We start from the raw sequence: 21,540 nt of genomic DNA on the forward strand, positions 1-21,540 counted from the left end.
CGCTTATAGCTAAGTATGGCTATACCACACTCAGATAGGCATACAGTATGCATGTTACCGGCCATTGTTTTAATCTACTCACATCAAATTAAAAATATTTTTTTATTGGACGTACTGGATATTATTTGGCGCCGTGATGAACATCGCAATGCCAGGTTTGCCTACGCTGCCGTAGCGTTCTTCGCGCCATCTGGATGAAGATTAGGGATGGGCAGATCGATATGAAGTATCGATATATCGATACTGACATTGAGTATTGAAAGTATCGATACTCAAATTAAAATATCGATACTGTGTTTTTTTATTTTTTGTGGTTTTTTTTGTTTTGTTTTTTAAGTCAAGTCAAGTCACCTTTATTTATATAGCGCTTTTTACAATGTAGATTGTGTCAAAGCAGCTTTACATTGATAACTGGTACATTGTTAGGCTGCACAGCAGCTCTTAAAGAATAGTGTCAATGCAGGCAGATCAAAGCACTGTTGAATATCAAATGTCAAGTCAAGTTTTACCAGTTGTTTTGTTTATTTAACAATAAATTGAATGCATACAATATACATTGAATTGGACAAATAACCTATGTTAGCGAATATTTTGTAGCAGAAGTATTTTCCTGCTCATCTGAACGCGCAAATACTGCAAGTCAGAACCAATCAATCACAGAGTGTTCGCTCACTGCCGACACTACATTCAAACAGGGTTGTGTTTAGCATCGTAAGAAAGTATCGTTTCCCAAAAGCATAAATGCTTAACAGCAGACAGAAAAATAAAATATTATTCTTATTAGTTATTTCACAATAAACAAAATGAAATAGTAGCCTACATACTTTGTGCAATTACATTTATTTACATTGAAGGTTAAAAGTTCATAGTGATGTTCTGTCCGAATACAAATGTTGCATTGAATGGGTGCAACAGCCTGTCACTGGCAGCTTATGAAAATGAACCATTACTAAAGTGACCATAGTTCATCTAGGCATACAGTAGGCTTATTTGTAGATTTGGTTTACCAAGTAAACATTTTAACTATGTGTAAACAAAAATATAATCTAATAAACTGCAATTAAGGCATATTGAATGTTAAAATGCCTTTCAAATATAATGTTAAGTGGGTATCATAACCCATTTTACTCTTAGTAATTCAATAATTGAATAAATGTTAAAATCTATAAATTCATATTAGAGGTATTGTATCGGTATCGATATCGGTGATATTGGCCTTGAAAGTATCTGTATCGTATCGAAAACAAAATAAGTGGTATTGCCCATCCCTAATGAAGATACGGAGCAGAGACTGCGCAGTGAGTTGTGTTTGACAGAGTTAGGCGACTTGGAGAAGAGAAAACTTCAAAATAATATAACAGAGTTCATTCATGAAGTTGTATCCTAGCACATGCACACTTTGGTCAGAGCGGTAATAATGCGATTAAGGTGTTTAAATGCCTGTTTATTGCGATTAAATTTGGCATAGTACACCACTGAATTTAATGTGATTATGGTTTCTATAATTATGAACTTTTGATCGAAGTATTGCATTTACATGAGGTAAATTTTAATCACAATATTGCCAAAATCCAATTATAACCGCATTATGCACTCGTTGATTATTATACAACAGGTCAACAAACAAAATGTGCATTTTAAACACAGTATTGTCAGTATTCTCTATTTTGCAATGAAATAATAGTTCCAACAAAAGCAACAGCAGAACTGCAGCCACAGCAGAATTGTTTCGTAAACAATTCTGCAGCTTTGAACAAATCGTGAGAGTCAATCATTCAATGATTCATTCATACATACAGCTAGGGTGCTTCTCAATTCTTATTGTGCATCCTTGTTTCCTTTCCTCGCTTTCCTTTCCTCAGCTCCACCCCCCATAGGATTCGAGGGAAGGATGCAAAGAAATGTTATTTGTATATTGGAATGTTCTTGAACACTCTAGCATCACTTCAAAGCGTCATCAGCTGCGCTTGAGGGATCTGCCCTTACGTTGTTGAAGTTTGGTTATTTAAGAAATTCATAAATAATAATAATAAAGCAAGATGCCCTTTTGAAATATGTGAGATATATGGTTTATTTGAACTGCAAAGGTAAAGCATAAATTAAAATTACTGTGACAGATATGAAAGGGGAGGAGAATGTATATGTGTGTCAGGTTTCTCGTTGAGAAAAACTTCCACAAAGGATACACCTGTGTGTCCTCGCTCATAGCTCCTCAGGAAGCTTCCTCACTTCCTCGTTCCTCGCCTCCTCACGGTGCAATTAGAGGCTGCATCCGAAAACCTAGCTGACTTGTTGTCTCACTGCCTTATCAGGCAATGACTTGTAAGGCAGTGTTTGTGCATGAAGGCACCTCACGAAACTGATTTCGGACAGACTTCTGAGGCAGCGTAACAGTTTAATGATCTACAGCAAAATAGCGTGAGGTTTGGTGAGAACTGAACAAATATTTAATTACTACAGTAGCAATTTCTCACTAGAAATGTCATCAAAAGTGGAAAATGTTGGTCAAAAACGTACATTTACATACAAACTGACCAGCAAACTCAACTTTCGGACGCCATCTTTAATTTTCTAGCTCAACAGTCACAGAATGGACGCACAGGATTGTGGGATATCAAAGGCAGTGAAGGATACATCTATGCTGCCTTCAAAAATCGATCAGATGAAGGTATCTCAGGAAACAGGAAGTGAAGCTAACATTGGATTCGGACATGCCTTGATGCCTTCCTACCTTGAAATGTGTCCTCCCAAGGCATCATTTTCCAGTTTTTGGATGCAGCCAGAGAATTGAGATGTCCTCCAAGATGGCTGAGTTTGTTTGGTTTCTGGGTCACAGGCTGGAGGACGGAGGAGCGAGGAAATGAGGAAGCATCAATTTGAGTATTGAGAAGCACCCTTAGTTGCTTCGTTACTGAATGAATGAATGAGCCGATGACTCGCTCATTAAGACAGTGGCTATGCACCAATTTTACGCAGAAGTATGGTAACTCTAATTGGTACGCCACTCTAAAAAGTTTGGGAACCACTGGTGTAGCGATATGTAGCACAGCTCACATAGAAGTCACTTTCAAACCAACCAGCCTTTGTCACATGGATTTGCCATCTTGCAGATGACAAAACTTGAACCTTGTGTACACGTGGAAATCGAGTGGAATTGACTATGGATTTAATAAATAATTACCAGAAGGTTTCTCAATGTTACAAGATATTATGTTAAGTTAATAAACTATCAGAAGATTTCTTTTTTATGAGATACTAAAGTATAGCTAAGTATGAAAAAGTAATGAAAAGAAAAGACTTAGGATGGTTGTCTTAGGAAGACTTAGGATACCTTCTGATATTAGGTATCCATTCATACGTTACTAATAATTTGTGGGATCTTGTATTAGATGTCTTACACGTGGACGATTTTAAACTGCTTAGCTTTAAGCTCATTATTTCTTTTTTGTCTTCATTAATAAGTTAGTAATATTCTTAACTGTATGCACATTGACTAACGGTCTGTTAGGCCTTATGCAATAGAGTCTGAATTTTGTTAATGTAAATAACAGTGTTTCCATAGTGAGGGTGTAACATCACGCAGGCAGTATCTGGTTGGCTGAACGCAGATGCGCGTCATCTGTGCTGTAGAATAAGCATTGTGAATAGTGACTCCTCGCGCTGATTTCCGCTGCTGTTTTGACGACAAAAGATGCCGATAAAGATGATGGTGAGGATGAGGCATATTTATGCGTGTATTGGAATGTAAGGCACAGAGGGAAACACAGAGGTGTATCTTAAAACCTAGCGAGCTGCCTAGCAACACAGCATTGAAGGACATTACAGGTGCGCGCAGCTGCTCAGCCCAAATGTGCTGTCTAGGTAGGCAGCTCACTAGGGTTTGAGACATACCCGGAGTGTCGTGTTTTTAACCTCTTACATACATATCTATGCAGGTGGATACTTTTATAATTGTAGGCTACTGAACGCAGGTTTGACATCAGCATCGCGAATCTCGCAGCACTGCAGCATGACCTTGGACGTGCAAACGGTGGCGGTGTTCACTGTTATCGCCATTCTGCTGCTGGTTAACGTGATTCTCATATTCTTCATGGGTTCCAGCTAAAGGATCTTCACCATGACTGATACACAGTCGTAAAGACACAAAGATCTGTGATTGTTTCTTGTGCTGGAAACATCTGAGGCTGTTTCACGACTCCCCATCTGTGATTCTACTCTATACAGCGGTGGATATGGTAAAATATATTTTACGTTGCAATTTGAAGTGTGTGCGTGTGTGTTCTTCGCCCTAATTATTCAGTCCTATGGCATTATATAAGATGATCTGTATAATTATTCCACGACATTGTGAATGCATCATGACGTTCTATGAAAGTAGTAGGTATGTGTATGTATTGTGTGAATGATTTATGAACATGAGTCTGGTAACGTTCGTTCAAAATGCTATTGAATTATTGAATATTCATGACCAATGCTCTGAAACCATAAAAGATCAAATGCCGTTTAATTATATTTGTGCTAAAATCGTAATAATTGCAATCAGTTATTTCTTTAGATATCTGAACAATGTATTTTTTTTTTTTTTTTTAATGATATAAAATACTGTGCAGTCTTGTTTCAGGGGAGTTTAGACAATATGCATTTAGCTTATTTGGCCCAGTCCTCTCAAAATATAATGAGGCAAAATTACAATCAAAGGATTATAATATAGGCTATGGCCAGATGCCATTCTGTATTTAGAGAAAGGTACATTCCGAGAATCTGTTATTATCATGTTTGATCAGAGCTGTGATCACATGCCAGCACATGTGGTGACACATTTTGGCAAGTTGTGAAGTGTCAGTTTTTTACAGCATTACTGTGAAAAGCTTGACAGCAGCAAGGAGCTGTTTTCTAAACTGTGCTTTGGTTTACTTAGAGGCTAGATGGTTGATATTTTACAGTCTTATGCTTCAGAAGGCACATCATATGTTTCAAATGTTGCAGATGTGTTTGTATGTGTAAACCTGTCTGGCAACTTTGATTGGCCCTCACTCTCAGGACACAAGTCTGTTACATAATATAATATTTCACTGTATAGTGACTGGCTCTTCAGTGAGGATGTTGGTATTTGGGCAAATGGAATTCTCATAGCAAATTTCTACTTTAAAACAAATGTTCATGTTGCTCATACAGACATGGTAAATTCCTTATTTTCATTCTAATTTGATTTTAATGAAATGCTTTCCTTTGTTGAAGTTCACTTTTGTCAGCTTTAGTATTATTGACAATGAATATTTCTTCCTAAAAGATAACAAAGTCCCCACAAATCTGACAGTAAAAATAGCACATTGATGTGAAATGACAGATAGAGGACATGTTTCCTCATTCTTATTTTGAGTTTTTTACATCTTTGTGTTTTTATATGCGCTTGGTGCCATGTCAAATAGCATTCGTCTCAGCATAATGTATGCTGCAACATGAAGGGAACAGAGGTTATGTAACAATAATTCCATTATATTCACTGGAATCCTCGGACTCTGTAATGAGAGGCGACTTTGAATGTCTTAATATTATGACTTGTTGACATAGTTGTTCTGTATTTTTAATGATTTCCATTCACAGAACAGTCTAAAATTGGTTGCTAAATGCTTGAGAGGATATTTATTGGCATTAATCATCTGGATAATTATGTTTAATGTATTATGTAGCCTTCTCAAGTTTGAAGCAAATGGATCACACAAATAGCAGAGTGTGTGTTTGATCTTCTTATATTTATGTACTTGTGGTATGTACATCGGGTCTTTGGCATATGATGTTTGCAGTCCAGAAAAGGGTTCGGGCATTTGTGGCTGGAGTCTAAATGTGCTGTACCTGTGGCTGCTGTACGCAGCAGGGGAGTTAAGAGACAACCATCAACAAATGCACTGACAGCACTCATTTACGCACGCTCAGGGTGACACTGTCAGAGGAGACATATACTGTACAAACAGATAATCAAGAATCCTCCTCCCACAACCCACCTCCTCCTGTGCCAGTCTGAAAAGCAGCTTTTAAGAACTTTGATTTAAGCACTACACTATACAAATTAAAAAAGACTCAGAAATGGTTTGATGAGGTGGTGAGAAAAGCAAGTCAGTTATCTCCACAGCAAAATCTTGTATGGTCACACAATGATTCATCTTTTATGAATTGTTAAAATATTGGTGTCCAGGATGCCATGAGTCTGTAGTATACACAAGGGGTGTCCAACCCTGGTCCTGGAGGGCTACTGCTCTGCAGATTTTTAGCTCCAACCTGAATAAAACACACCTTAATTAGCTAATCATGGTGTTCAGGGCTCAAACAAACAAACCAAAAAAAGCCAATATTTAAATGCCAAAAATTCTTTTCTCGATAATATATAGTTATATCAACCTAAATCTTAACATCAAGAACATGCAGGTAAACAAAAACACCTGAAACTAAGGGTGGAAGATTTTTTTTTTTTTTTCTTATTTTAATTTGTCTTTGTTTTTTTTTTAAAAAAAAAAAAAAAAGAACTACAAACAATAGGACAAATTAAGGCTACATCCACACGAAGCCAGAGCTTTCCCTATCCGATCTTTTTTTTTTTTTTTTCTCGTCTCAAGATATATCTGCGTACACACGAAACCACTAAAATGACTCAAAACGATGTAGTATACATGCCAGATCAGTTTGTGGCGCTGTAATTCTGCAAAAGAGATACACTAAAAACAAAGAATAAGACTTGGAGCATGCGCATAATCCTTGCGCGCTGTATACAAACTTTAGTAAAGCTTAGAAATCCACTCTGGGACCAGGTTTCAGAAAATAGCGGTTTCACCTTCTGAAAACGCCGGATCCGTCTGGACGAAATGCCTATACGATACAACATTTTTGTGTGTACAGCTAAACTCGTCTCCGTGTGGACGGGGCCTAAATAACATTCAAGAAAGAAACAATACATAAATTGAATGATTAAATGTAAATCTAAAACACTGCATAGTCTTCACATGAATTAAATATACATTGATTTATAATAAAGCTACAAAAGTTATTCAGTTCAGTCAAGAGCAGTGAGTGACTTTCTCTTTATCTTTTGTTGTTTGACAGACAGCAGCAGGTTTACTGTATTACGCTGCTGTCCCTTTAAGACCTAATGCACGGCCACGGATCCTACTGAAACGCATCCGATTTCTTTCCCAACTGATAACGTTTACTTAAGACATACCGACTGTGTTTACATGGATACTCACCAAGATAGACATTTTGACATAACAGTGTGTGTATTTGAGCATTCGAGTGCAATAAGGCACGAAAGAGAACTGAAGGGATCGCACGCTGTCAGAGAGGCGGTTTGTACGCCCGCTTCACGTGTGTGTGTCAAGCCTGATTTAGTGGCCCGGTCCTAAATGGCACCCTAAACCCTCACTGTCTTCCTCTGAGTCCGTACTTTCATGACGTAATGCCGCTTTGACTGCCGGGTAAAGTCCTCTGCATAGCTCACAGACTTGTGGGCTCAGCTGAAGTGCGCATCGAGGGCGCATAGCGGCCGCAAAGGGGACTCTCGCGAGCACCCTTCTGAAACCTAAAATAAAGAATGGGACACCCTACGGTCTCGTTCCACAAGACCGAAAGCGCATAGAAGTGTGCCATTTGGGACAGGGCCAAAAATGATGTCATCGGCGAATCTGGCTAAGCTTGTACTTCTGGCTAAGCTTGTACTTTAGACGCCCAGTTTGCGCGTCTAAATTAGTTGCTTAAATTTACTAAATGTGCCAACAATACCAGAAATAATCCCTTTTAATGAAAATAAAGGTCCATGTTTAATAAAACATTTTCATGAAACTAAATGAAAATGTTTAGTGAAATTAGAAAATATTTAAGAGATTGTTAATTTAGTTGTGTATACATGTTCACATATCCATATATTTTGTTCTAATCTCACAAGTAATAATCTCAAGGTTTACTGGGTTTTACACGATTCTTTTTGCAGTGTGGTTTTGGTGAAGTGTAGTTACTAGAATAGACATTGTCACGTGTACCTTACTTCTCACCCCTGCTTCCTGCTGATTAGAGAACAATTTCTCCAAGTCGCCCCCTGTCGTTTCAAAGAATAGAACAACGGCGAGCGCGTCAAGCATCTCGTCCGTTTGGGGAGATGCGCGCACAGTCAGTGGAGGCTCGGGGTGCAGAGCCAGGCGAAAGCATATATCAGGCTTTAGACAGCAGACAGCGCGAGACCACAAGGAGTTGTTTTCTGCAGCTTATCACGGTTAATATCTCTTTTTAACGTCAAGCAAGTCACGTACAGTAAGTAACAGTCGCATGCCCAGTCTATTCACTGCTATGTGCATTGACCTAAAACGGACTTTTCGCAATGTTTTAGCCTATTAAAATCATTCATATATCGCATACTGTTGCAATATGCATATCGCGATATGTACATTTGAGATATTTGGTTAATTTCGATATATCGTGCAGCCCTAGTTGCATATTATATACCCTAAGATAATATGGGACTAATATGAATCTCTATGATAAGGCTCAAAGGGGTACCTTTGAGGGTGCCACTCCAGTGAGAAGCAGTTGTAATGCTACAGTAGGTAAAAAAAATTTTATCTGCAGGACCAGAATTGAGAACAACTGGGTGATTAACCTTTTTGGAAATACTTTCACTTTTCATAGATTAATGTGCCACTTGTCATAGATTAATGTGCAGACACAATTGTGATGCGTTCCAAACATTGGGCTGTGATTGTTAGAGCATATTGAACAGCCCAACATAGCAACACTGGCTCCACTGGTGGCATGAATTTGAGACAGGACTACCTGTTTTTTGATGAATGGCATACAGGGGATCGAGTTTTGAAACAGTCATGTGTGTGAAAGAATGAACATTTCTACATCAGCGTCATTGTATTTTTCTACAGTTGATCAGCGGAGGTTCAGTGGTCAGCGCAGAGGCAGTATGGGATCACGTGACCATGGCCGAGAGGGAGTTGGCGTTTAAGGCGGGAGACGTCATCAAAGTCCTGGATGCCTCCAATAAAGACTGGTGGTGGGGTCAAATCGATGACGAGGAGGGCTGGTTCCCCGCCAGCTTTGTGAGGGTAGGTTTCAGCCACATCTTGGATCAACTCTCTCATCTCATCTTGATCTTATTATTTAATTGTGATGCGGCTCAAGGTCTCAAGTGAAGAAATGAGGTCTTGGGACACTGATCCCGATTAGATGCGTCTGTCTGGACTTTGAAAAGAATGCAGTCAGTGTTGAATCAGTGTTGCCAAGCCACTTCCATCTGACTGTTCCATTTCTATTCTTCCACAACAAGAGTAAATTAAAACAAAGTGTATTTTTTCATTCTTTCCAAAGGTTGATCCCCACCCTCCTCAACCTTACACAAAACCAGTTTTCTATATCAACCCTATAGCAACTCCAAGGTTCCATAACACAACAGCAAAGGTGCGTTCCCAGCTCCTCAAATCTTATCAAGTGCTGCTGATTTTGTCAACACAGCCGTCTCTCATAAAGCATTTTAAAGCATCCAACTGAAATCACGCTCCTAGTGTGCTTCGTAGCTTTTCAAGTAGATTTAGAACATAAGCATCCTTTCTTCATTACATGTTCTGCTTTGGATGCGTTTTGTAGTATCCTCCAAATCACAGGCCTCATGTTAAAATAAATGTTAGTTATAGTAATCTGCTTTGCATTCAGAAGCATCTTTGCCTTTTTGCCAGGAAGCATCCCATTTTATGTTTGCATCTTTTTTTAATGCAATACGTTTGTACGATTTAAAATACTCTAATAATTCCAAATGGAGTTACACAGGCATTGGTACATATAAAGCTATAAACACTCAAGCAAATGTTCCTGATGGGAATGGGTTTCTTAGCCATTAGTAGGCCATGCAAGGGTGACTTGTGAAATGGAGAATTACTAAGACAACTATTATGCCCTCACATGACCCTATGGTCTCTCTTTAGCAGTACTGGAGTTAGGACAAGACCCTCTGAAACCCAGACCAAGACAAGACCCCTCAAGACCCAGACACACACACACACACACACACACACACACACACACACACAAATCTTTTTGCATTGTCAAATGTTTTATTTTAAATGTTTTTTTTTTGTTGTTTTTTGTTTATTTACACCAAGAACATGTTTTCATAATGAACATAAAATAAAAGCAGTAAAATATAAAATAAAATACAAACATCCAGTGTTTGCTATAGTGTTACAAGTGATGCACAATCATCAGATTACTTCTTTAATAAAGTACCACACTACTTTTTGAATTTACTCCATAATACAAGTTTTATATACCATTTATAATACCATTTTTTCTATTTATTGAGTGTATTTTAAAAACAAAATTGAAAACCTCACCTATTTCCATAACATTCTAGGCCTTCTCAGTGCATGTGAAACTATAAAATATACTGGCGTTGACCCACCATGGAAACAATCCAGAAGACATAATATAATATAACATTCAAGAGTGTGATTCATTGTTTCCCAGGATTGTGATTCCTATGTAAAAATATTTATGCCACCATTAGATTTCTGAGCCCTATTAAAACATAAAAAGTCTATGTAAACTGCATATATGCCACTTCAGAAACAGCTTCTGTGACACCTTGCAACACAATGCGGTCTTGTCTGAAACCATAAGCTGAGACCCAGAAAAAAGGCACATATTTGGTCTTATTACGAAGGCCATGAGAGCAAGATTCCAAGTCATCATATGTTTGGAATAAGAAGTGTCCAGTCAAAATGGTTAAAGAACAACCATCTTCAGTGGAACTCTGCAGAGAAATTAATTTGTATTTTTGTAACCATTGCACTATGGAACCTTTAATTGCCCAAACTTCTCAGTCCAAACAACTGTCTGTCAGTCAGCAAATCCTATCTTTATCCCAGTGAGAATTAGGGGTCAAACCTATTCCCCTTTGCAAAATTCACAGCTTGGAGATACTGTATAATGTATGATTATGCCTTTGTTTCTTTCCTACCAGCTATGGGTTAACCAGGAAAATGCAGCCACAGAATCAACTGAGGGTGCCAGTGAGGTGCAGAATGGACACACTGACCCGAGCAATGGCTGTCTGTGCATTGGCCAACCACTTCAGAACCGAGATCAGATGAGGGCCAACGTTATCAACGAGATCATGAGCACTGAGCGTCACTATATCAAACACCTGAAGGACATATGTGAGGTACTGCTGCCACTATCAGATGACTATTGCTGTGTTCGAAATCGCCCCCTATACCTTCATTCACTATTCCCTACATTACTCCACTAATATAGTCCACTTGAAGGAGTGAATGAAACGAGTGAGTGAATTCGGACACTGAGTGCACCGGAAGGGCTGCCGATTTCGCATAATGTACTACTCTTTAATAATCTTTTGAAATAGCAAACTGGCAGCTCCAGTAGTAATGAATATTTATGTTGAACTAGCATATTCAAACCTTTTAAATGATTTAATAATTAATTAAAAAGGAATTTATACCTGTATGATAATGCTGGACCAGCGCGGTTTGGAAAATGAATGGATGATTGATTCTGATTCAGCTGCGGGCGCCATCTCCTGGCGAGACACTGGAATTCATTCAGCGCGCGACTCTCACAGTGCATTATGGGTATTCTCTAGCTGTTGAGCGTGCATCGGTTGTACACTCGTTATTGCGGTGCATTGTGGGATTGAATGCACTCAACATCGTCCACTATGGTTTTGGACACCACTACAAATGGCTGTCCCCTCAAATAGTGCCCTATTTATGGGTATAGGGGGCGATTTCGGACACAGCCTATGACTGTTGGCCTCTTGGTATCATGGAGAGTTTAAAGAGATAGTTCACCCAAAAATGAAAGTTGCCCTCATTTATTCACCCTCATTTTGTTCCAAACCCGTAAGATTTTTATTCATCTTCGAAACATAAATTAAGATATTTTAATGAAACCTGAGACATTTCAGTCCCTTCATTGAAGTCCATTCCACCAAAACATTGATGCTTCAAAACATTCTTTGTAACATTGTAAAAATAATCCTTAAGAGTCAAACAGTTTCTGAAGAGACATAATCGCTTTATATGATCAACAGCTTTAATTTAGGCTTTATTCACATATAAACTTTGATCATTTTCTTTTGCTGTGTCTTTATGAACTTCCTTTATGAAGGTTACAGGTTTAGTTAAATTGACTTTCAGTGGAGGGACAGAATTTTGTTTGTTAATCAAAGATTGGAATAAGAATTATTCATGCAGATGATTCTATCATTTGACACGTTTGCAGTCATGCAGTGCACATTGTCCAAAGAATGAGTTTCCTAACACTTTTGCTGTTGTTCTGTAGTGTACATCACTTGATTTACTCATCTGGGGCTTACAGAATGCTAAACTGAAGGTGTTTCTTTCTGTAGGGCTACTTGAGGCAGTGCAGAAAGAGGATTGACATGTTCAATGATGACCAACTGAAAGTGATTTTTGGTAACATTGAGGATATCTACAGATTTCAAATGGGATTTGTGCGGGACTTGGAGAAACAGTACAACATTGAGGAACCCCATCTTAGTGAAATTGGACCGTGTTTTCTGGAACATGTAAGTAAATTGCCTTATGACTTCTTATTAACATCATCCACCTCTTATTTCAAATTATAGCCATTTTTAGCTGAAGTACCTACAAGCTCCTTCATAATAAATCTAGAAAATTTCAAGCATGTGTATAATGGTTGGGTATTGACATGTATCAGGGAACTATTCTCAGGCAATCGGGTTATATAAATAACCCTGAGACATTCCCTTTCGAGGGAACATTGATGCCGCGTCATGGTGTTGATGCAGTGGGAATGACAATACTCATGTCGCCATACTGAGGATGCCTGCACACAGGCTGTGGAAAGTTGCACAAGTACTGTAGTACAGGACGGACTCACCCCAAAAGGACCTGAGACCCTGGGGCTCAGTTCTCATCCACACTATAAAACCTGATGAATGTGCACGGAGAGGACCAGCCTGCCGCAGCACAAACATACCTTGCACCCTCCAAAGCAGACAAGAAGTTGATCAGATTTACACAAATAGCCTGAGCGGTGGACGTAAATATTAAGAGCCCTGATTGGTCATAACTTGTTCAGCCTCTCTTGCTCCTGAGTTTCAAATGGTGGAGGAGAGAAGTCCTGAAGAACAACAGTATGAAATGTGAAAAAGGCACCTTAGGGACGTAATCTGGCGTAGAGTGCAAAATCACCTTGACCAGTCCAGGGGCAAAATCCAGGCAGGAGGAGGTGAGTGACAAAGCCTGCAGGTCTCCTTACCCTTTCGAGAGAGGTAATAGCAATAAGAAAATCCACCTTAAGAGTCAGAAGCTTCACAAAGGGAGCAGTAGACAACCCTTCAAGTAGCACAGAAAGATCCCAAGATGGAACCCATGGTCTGCAGTCCGGCCTCAAACATCTGGCATCGCGCATAAAACAGGACACCAATGCTTACCCACTGACATTCCCTCAATCTGATTGTGGCAAGCATGGCCACATAAACCTTAAATACCCCGTATTTATTTTTTATAATATTTTTTTAATAAGCCTATGTATTGTTATTTTCTTCTTGTAATAAAAAAATAAAAAAATAAATAAAATAAAAATAGAAATGTGAATTATATAGGGTACAAATAATAAATTTTTGGGTATTAAGAGTGATAGAATATTTTTCCCTAATAGGCTGCATAAATGAGTAGGCTTTGGATGTTTTAGTTTAATCAGCAGTGAAAATAGGCTAGTGGAAAACGCTACACATGGCGCAACTGTGCTTTAAGAGACTAGAGTTCGAGACCTTGCTTCTCAAGCCAACATATTTCCTTTAAAATGTACATTTATTGATCTGAAAATGGTCTTTGTTATTAATTTTCTGCCATTTTTATTAGTATTAGGCTGTGTTTATTTTTAATTGATGCTTAATGATAACAACATTGTAAATATTTGCTCTTAACCGATGTTGGGTGACAGTCTTTGTTTTACCGTTCTTGATGCTTAAGAAACAGCATATTGGTCAAGTGTTTGGTTTTGTGAATCACCCATGAAACTGAGATGACTGACAATGATAACTAATGGATAAATGATAAAGCAACAAAAGAAAAACAACAAATTTCAAAACAGATCCGTACGCCATCAAACAAATCAGTGTTGGCTGAAAGTTTATTACAGTTTTAAAAAAACTTTAAACATTTTTGTTGACTAAATGACTAAAAAAGTTAAAATAATAATAGCCTACTAACTAGGCTAAATAGTATTGCTTTATTTTCAAGGTAAAGTCTCGGGACAGTAGCCTATTTATTTATTACAGGTTTTTATTCCCTGTGCGACTTTATGTAAAATGAGGAATACAGAATCTTATTCTTGCAATGTTTTACATTTGTATTGCCAAATAAGTTGCTGTGTACAATTAAAAGAGTGCAAAATGAAAATAGTAGGCTACAAGCAACAAGTTAAGAACAGAAGTTTTTCTTTTCGTCTCTCTCGCCGACGCGCTGGATCTCTTTCAGCAACTTTCTTTTTTTCCCTCGCTGACGCTCAATTTACACCTTTAGCTAGTATTGTCCTGCACCCCCACCTTGAAGCTACTAAATTGTCAACCCAATAATTAGCCTAAACTTTACAGGGATCCTGGGATCCTTCCAATCGTATTAAAAAAAAAATAAATAAAAAAAAAAAACTTTCTGAATAACGGATCTTTTTTTTTTTTTTTTTTTTTTTTACAGAACTGCTGTTTGTTATAAAATGTAAATTCAGTCTGTTCAGTCTGTTGAATTTGTTGCTTGGCATAAAATGGAAATTCATGATAATTTTATAGCCTATAAATGTAAGCAAGCAAATTATGGTGTAACAAATAAATGTGTGTCCTGCAGTTCTGAAACACATCTCAGTAGCCCGTGTTTGTTCGGAATTTGAACCCGTGTCATAGATGTTTCTGTCCAACGCTATACCACTCGACTACGACTTTCCACGAAATACCCAGAACAGATGTTCTCTTTTCCAGCAGTAACCATGCAGCGCGTCCGCGCAGACGAGAGAGGAGCGTTAGTAAAACTTCGCAATAGTAAAAATAATCAGCTCATTGCACATAATTGCACACATTTCTGGCACTGACTGTGAAATATGATGGTCTTGTGGTGTATTATTATTTTTTTTTTTTTTTGTTAAGTGCCATGTTCAAATCTTGATCAAGGATTGCGCTGCATTTTGTGGAAAACAGCAGATTGTCTGCTAATAACACACAGTTTGTTTAATGGGGAAAACCTAACACAACATAAAATAATTATTTATAATAAAACTTAACTGAAATTTTCGCTGTAATAACTACGTCTTTTTGAATTCGTTCTGAATTAGGCCTATTGACAAAAGCGTGTTCATATTATTAACGTCTTTACTGAGGCTGCATCATCTTATTTGTAGCCTACATCCCAAACACAGGGAATACAAACACTGATCTCTCTATTCACACCTGCAATAATTAATAAGTCTAACTGTCCCAGGACTTTATAGGCCCGTGTTGAAAATGTTTAGGCCAATTTACGGAGACCCGCGCTGACATGCAAGGGGAAAAATAAACTTGCATGTTTTAAATTGTGGCTACCTTAGCCTATTTTTTTTTCGTTTCTTCATTCTTGAAATCATAAGAACAAATTAATAGCCTAGCAATGTTCTCACATTTTTAGTAGGCTACAAAGAAACATTTTAATAAAAAGTGATCAACAGGTTCTTAATTAATTTACAAAGGAACGATTTAATAAAAAGTGATCAACAATTTCTTCATTTACAAAGAAATAGTTTAATAAACAAATATAAAAATTTTTATAATTCATGGACACTTTATTTTTCTGCATGTTATGCGCAGTGCTCAGTGTTGTACGGGAATAAATGTTTCATTGTGCATGCCTGACCTATTGAAATACATTAGTGAATTATTAAATGTAGTTTCAAGCTTTTTGTCTGCCGCCACTGTAATCTTTCACTGTAACAGTAGTCAAATAGCTGGAACATTAAGCACTTACATGAAAAATAATTAGCCAAGATTAAATATTATTATTATTATTATTATTATTATTATTATTACCAGTAATTTATTTCGTTATTTTATCTTCATTTAAAAGTACAAATGTCACAGCTGCCTTACGCAATGTTGCAAACCGTCCATTTGCGCCACATGGTGGTGATTGTGCGACAAGTGTGACGTGTCACTGGGTTGCATTTAACGCTGTGGCCTTGCGGCGCTGTTACACGCGGCGGTAATAGGCATTTTGGTTGACTACCTACCTGCTTTGATCGCTACTATGCTATGTTCCATCCACATTTGCATTTTTGTCTAAATGTAGGCTACTGTATGATTTGAAATGTATTTTCTTGCCCCTGAAATACATTTTGGAATATATTTTGGTATATGAAGGTTGAAACAAAATATGTTTTCACTTTCAAAAATATATCTTATCTAACTTCACTGTTTACAGCATATATTTACCATATATTTAAAATATATTTTGGCCAATTTTTTTTCGTATGGGTCTCTAGACAGTTGATGTGCCAAGATGTGGGCCCCCCCCCCAGAGACCCCGAGCTGGACGGCTTTCCATGACCGCTCCCCAGCCCGTAAGCGAGGTATCCATTGTAATGATCTTGTGATGGAAACACACTCCTAGAGAGGGACCCAAGGTGAGAAACCGGGGACTCCTCCAGATAGAAAGGGCACAAAGTGCTCGGCGAGTGATCCTACATGGGTTTTAATAAGGGATGAAACCCTCTGCTTTTGAGCCAGGCAGCAAGATCAGGGCATCCAGCAGAAAAGATTTTTCCTTTTTCCTGATCCTCGAAAGGTTGAGCCACAGATGCGTCTCTGTAGCTACCAGAGCAGCCACTGAATTGCCGATGGCATTGTGTCAACATTGCATCAACACCATGACGCGGCGTCAATGTTTCCTCGAAAGGGAACGTTAAAACAGTTTAATTTGATTCAGTTCTGACCTTAACGACTGTTTGCCATACAGCAAGATGGTTTCTGGATCTATTCAGAGTATTGCAACAACCACCTTGATGCCTGCATGGAGCTCTCCAAGCTGATGAAGGATGGGCGCTATCAGCACTTTTTTGAAGCCTGTCGCCTCCTCCAGCAGATGATCGACATCGCCATTGATGGCTTCCTCCTCACCCCTGTGCAGAAGATCTGCAAGTACCCACTACAACTTGCAGAGTTACTCAAGTACACAGCACAGGAACATAGGTAAGACACACTCATACAAAAGCCACTGCCTAGAGACCCAAGGCTAAATTAAGTAAAGGCTATATTTAAAAATGAATAAATAAATAAAATTGGACACAATGTGCACAATGTATGGAAGCCCGCTTCCGCCACTAAATAAAAACATAAAAACAGAAATTGCGACTTTTTATCTCAGAATTCTGACTTTGTATCTCTCAATTGCGAGTTTATATCTCACAATTCTGACTTTTTTTCTCACAATTCAGACTTTTTTTTTTTTTTACAATTGCGAGTTATAAAGTCACAATTCTGAGATATAAACTCGCAATTGCGTGATATTAAGTCAGAATTGCGAGATATAAACTCGCAATTGCGTGATATAAAGTCAGAATTCTGAGATATAAACTCGCAATTGCGAGAAAAAAAGTCAGAATTGTGAGAAAAAAAGTTACTTTATATCACGCAATTGCGAGTTTATATCTCAGAATTCTGACTTTTTTCTCACAATTGCGAGTTATAAAGTCAGAATTCTGAAATAAAAAGTCGCAATTAATGTTTTTATTTTTTTTTTTCTTTAGTGGCGAAAATGGGCTTCCATAACAATGGCACCTGCCCACCCCCCAATTTTTACTAATTTTCAACAGTAATCAGAGTACGCCTAGGGCTTTAAACTGAGGCCTGAACCCGGCCCGTACTTGAGATCGTTTGACCCGACCCGAACCCAACCGTAACTGTTATAGTTTAACCCAAACCCGACCTGTAGAGATGTATTCTTGCTATTATAAGCCAAGACCGCTTTGTAAGACTTATACTGCACGTAACCGCTGAGCTATTTATTGGTTGAAATGACAAGATCATATTGTACAACATTAAGTAGGCTAGTAGAAAAGACGCACAGAGACTATTTAACATGCTATCGCGGTTCATTTCATTCATATGGTTTGCACTCAGTCATGTATCATATCTTACGATGTTTTAAACATTTAAATACATATCAACAAAATGTGTATGATGTAGTGTTTTAGATGATAGTAGCCTACTCTTGACAAAGCTGATTTCTGAGAGACGCAAAAGAAATTCGGCTATTTGATTTACGAACCCGCTTGGCTCATTTCATTCGTAGAGTTTATACTTATTCGTCTATAATATCATACAAGGTTTAAAACATTTAAGTATACATATCAAATAATGTAGTATTTTAGTTGACAGCACTCTTGACAAAGCTCTGATTTCTGAGACAGAGACGGCAGTGTGGCTATTTGATTTGCGGCTGCACTCAGTTTACAGTCGTTCACTTCACACACATTATTGCGTAGTAATTGTAGAGGCTTGTGTATAATTTTATGCTATCCCCTGGCTCACTTGTTATTCGGTAGAATTTGTTGTGCAGCTTTCCCTGCATCATTTGGCACTGTAATAAGTCTTCCCTCAGTAATTGTTTGCTTTATCGCAATTGTTTTAGGTTTGAGTGCTCAATAATAACGGACTCTCACCTTGTGTGCCTAATGTACGATTACTGTCACTGTATCTCCTTTACCTTGATTACAATCGTCATCCATCAAAACTTTTCTAGAGCGACACTGGTTTTCTCTGCATCAGGGCTATTTTGGACTAACTGTTCGCTTACTGCATGCTTGGACTGAAAACTTTCCAGGAGTTTAGAGTTTAAAATGATCTGCCCGAAAACAGAGGATTGGAAACATAACGACTCTTATCCGGCTTCTTCTCACTTTTTAAAGTATTGTTTCCACTATCATTCATTGATTGAAATTATTAATCATTCATTATTATTATTATTATTATTATTATTATTATTTTTACCACTCTGCGTGCCTCCCAGACATGCCATCACTGATTCATTTAAAGAAGTTATTCTCCACCACCTGCATGACAGCATTCACCAATGTGGCTGAACGACAGGTCGTCAATACGGTTTCGGGAAACGGATTTGTTTTTGATTCGATTTGTTCAACGATGCATAGTACTATGGTAGTGAAGCATCAAGTTACGCACTCTAGAGCGTTACTGACAGACTTTTGAAGAGAGTAGCTGCAACAATGTAAAATATATGAAAAATAATGTTTTTTTTTCTGAAAAATCAAGCATGAAAACCTATTCTAAACAAAACATTGTGCATTTTTGCCAAAAAAAACAAACAAACAAAAAACATTTGTCTCGGCTAAACATTTTCCCAGAAATGCTGTGAAACAACCAGGTGGTTTTGGGCAAATGTGAGAAAAGCCTCTTTTTTTTTTTTTTTTTTTTTTTTTTTTTGGCAGCAGTGGTTTCCTTTGTGTTGTCCTTCCATGAACACCACCAGTGGCAGAACTACAGTTTCATACATGTTGTGGCTAGGGGGTGGCCAAGGCTACTTCAGGGAGTCCAGAGGCCATGAAAGAAAATTAAGGCCAGATTTATTAACAGCTTGCACCAGCGCAAACCTTCTTTTGGCATTAAAAAACTACTGTCAGGATTTACTAAAGACACGCAGTGAGAAATTAGTGATGAAAAGGCATGGACACAGTTATTTTTGCCAGTGACCTTCTTTCATATGCATTTGTAAGAGTTTCACTTTCAGACACAAAATTTATGGGAGGATAGTATTTAAAATGAATCATGCAATGCATAAGGTTTGCAGTAGTGAATTTATTATTTAACGCTGAAAAAACATCTCAACCCATTTAACGCTTGACATGGCTGCTAGGAGGAGGAACCACAGAGAATGTGACAGACGGGAGAGAACTTTCTCCACTCGTATTAATTTATTTGGAATACCAGAGGAAGACGTTAACCTGAAAGTATTGATTATCAAGCCACGTTATTTTTAATTTGCTGTGACCCTATGCTAATTTGCTCTGCTCTTGGTAATTTGCGTTGGTCATTATGGAAATGAGCTGCTGCGTCTGTGTTATTTAATTTGCACATTGTCAGTAGATCGCCTGCAGAACTTTCCACTCCCATCTGCGCTTTTATGGGATTCTCATGCTAATTTGCCCTGTTTAGTAAAAACTGCTGTGCCCGGTTGCATAAAACATCTTAAGTTTTTCCCTTAAGTATGACACTTAAGGCGTGATTTCCCCTTAACTAAGGGAATGACTTAAGGGTGTTGCATATAATCCCTTAAAGTGTTCTCTTAGGTAAGGGAAACCGTGAAGTGTTTCACGACAGCAACCCAGGTTTTGCCGTTATAAATTTCTACTGTTGCCATGGACACGTTATTTGTTAATACCGATCGCGACATGTTTTCACAGAAAACAACATAAGATGGATAAAGAAAACAAAAAAATAAAACCAAATATGAAAGAGAAAGACCAGACGAGAAACTCAAATTGATAGTTTACTCAAAATTGAGATTCACTTACCCTCATGTCGTTCCAAACTCACAAGACATTCATTCATATTTGAATAACAAATAAAGATATTTTTAATATTCTCATCATTTATGCCCATTCATTGAAAGACATCCATATGAATAAGGCTGTTTCAGAAGCTCGAAAGTGCGCGCAAGCGCAAGAACCAATGAGGTTTGTTTTTGCGCGTGATGCACGCACGTTTGCGCTTCCGTTGACCACATGTGCTACATATGTAATTTCATCAATGTTTATGTGAATAAACGCCTAAATTACAATTTATTTATCATATAAAGCGGTCTATCGTGTCTCGTTAGAAGACTTGGATTGAACCTGCTCACTCCGTGTAACACTTAAGGTTAAGTTTTTCGAACCTTGTGTTATACTTAGGGAAATTACTGTTAAGGGGCTTTATGCAACACTTATCGATTTTTAAGGGATTACTTAAGTGAAAAATATATACTTAAGGGAAATTCTTAGGGTTTATGACGTTTCACCTAAAGAAACCCTTAAGTAATACTTAATGGTTATTTATTCAATGTGGCAGATAGTGTGGTCCAAAAGGTGTATTTCACATTACCCTGCATTAGCTAAACATTCCTATACTGTAACTGATGACTACACTGTGTATAACTAGCATAGATGTAAACATAATATGTTAGTCTAAATTTGGAACTCTTATTTCTCTTATCTGATTAACTGTCTGTTATTGGAGCAAGAGATCTAACTTTAGCTTATACAGTGAATTTCTTAAAAGCTGTTCAGGAAAGCTAAACCCCATGGTAAACCTTATACCAGGGGGTGTCCAACCCTGCTCCTGGAGGGCTACCGTCCTGCAGATTTCAGTTCCAACCCTGCTCCAACACACCTGTCTGTAATTATCAAGCAGCCCTGAACTTGATTAGCTGGTTCAGGTGTGTTTGATTCAGGTTAGAGCTAAAATCTGCAGGG

General features: G+C 38.0%; 1 protein-coding gene across 1 annotated transcript in view; it reads left to right on the top strand.

Annotated features, from left to right (window-relative positions):
• Window positions 1-3,594: 3,594 nt before the first annotated feature.
• Window positions 3,595-21,540, top strand: part of LOC127494444 (rho guanine nucleotide exchange factor 9-like) — a 49,029-nt gene continuing 31,083 nt past the window's right edge. The window contains 6 exon segments of the mRNA XM_051860365.1: window positions 3,595-3,709; window positions 8,916-9,095; window positions 9,358-9,447; window positions 11,006-11,206; window positions 12,413-12,592; window positions 17,028-17,260. Of these exon segments, the coding sequence (XP_051716325.1) occupies window positions 3,692-3,709; window positions 8,916-9,095; window positions 9,358-9,447; window positions 11,006-11,206; window positions 12,413-12,592; window positions 17,028-17,260 (902 nt within the window). The 5' untranslated portion in view covers window positions 3,595-3,691.

Source organism: Ctenopharyngodon idella, chromosome 14 (assembly GCF_019924925.1).
Source record: "Ctenopharyngodon idella isolate HZGC_01 chromosome 14, HZGC01, whole genome shotgun sequence".
Taxonomy (NCBI): Eukaryota; Metazoa; Chordata; class Actinopteri; order Cypriniformes; family Xenocyprididae; genus Ctenopharyngodon; species Ctenopharyngodon idella.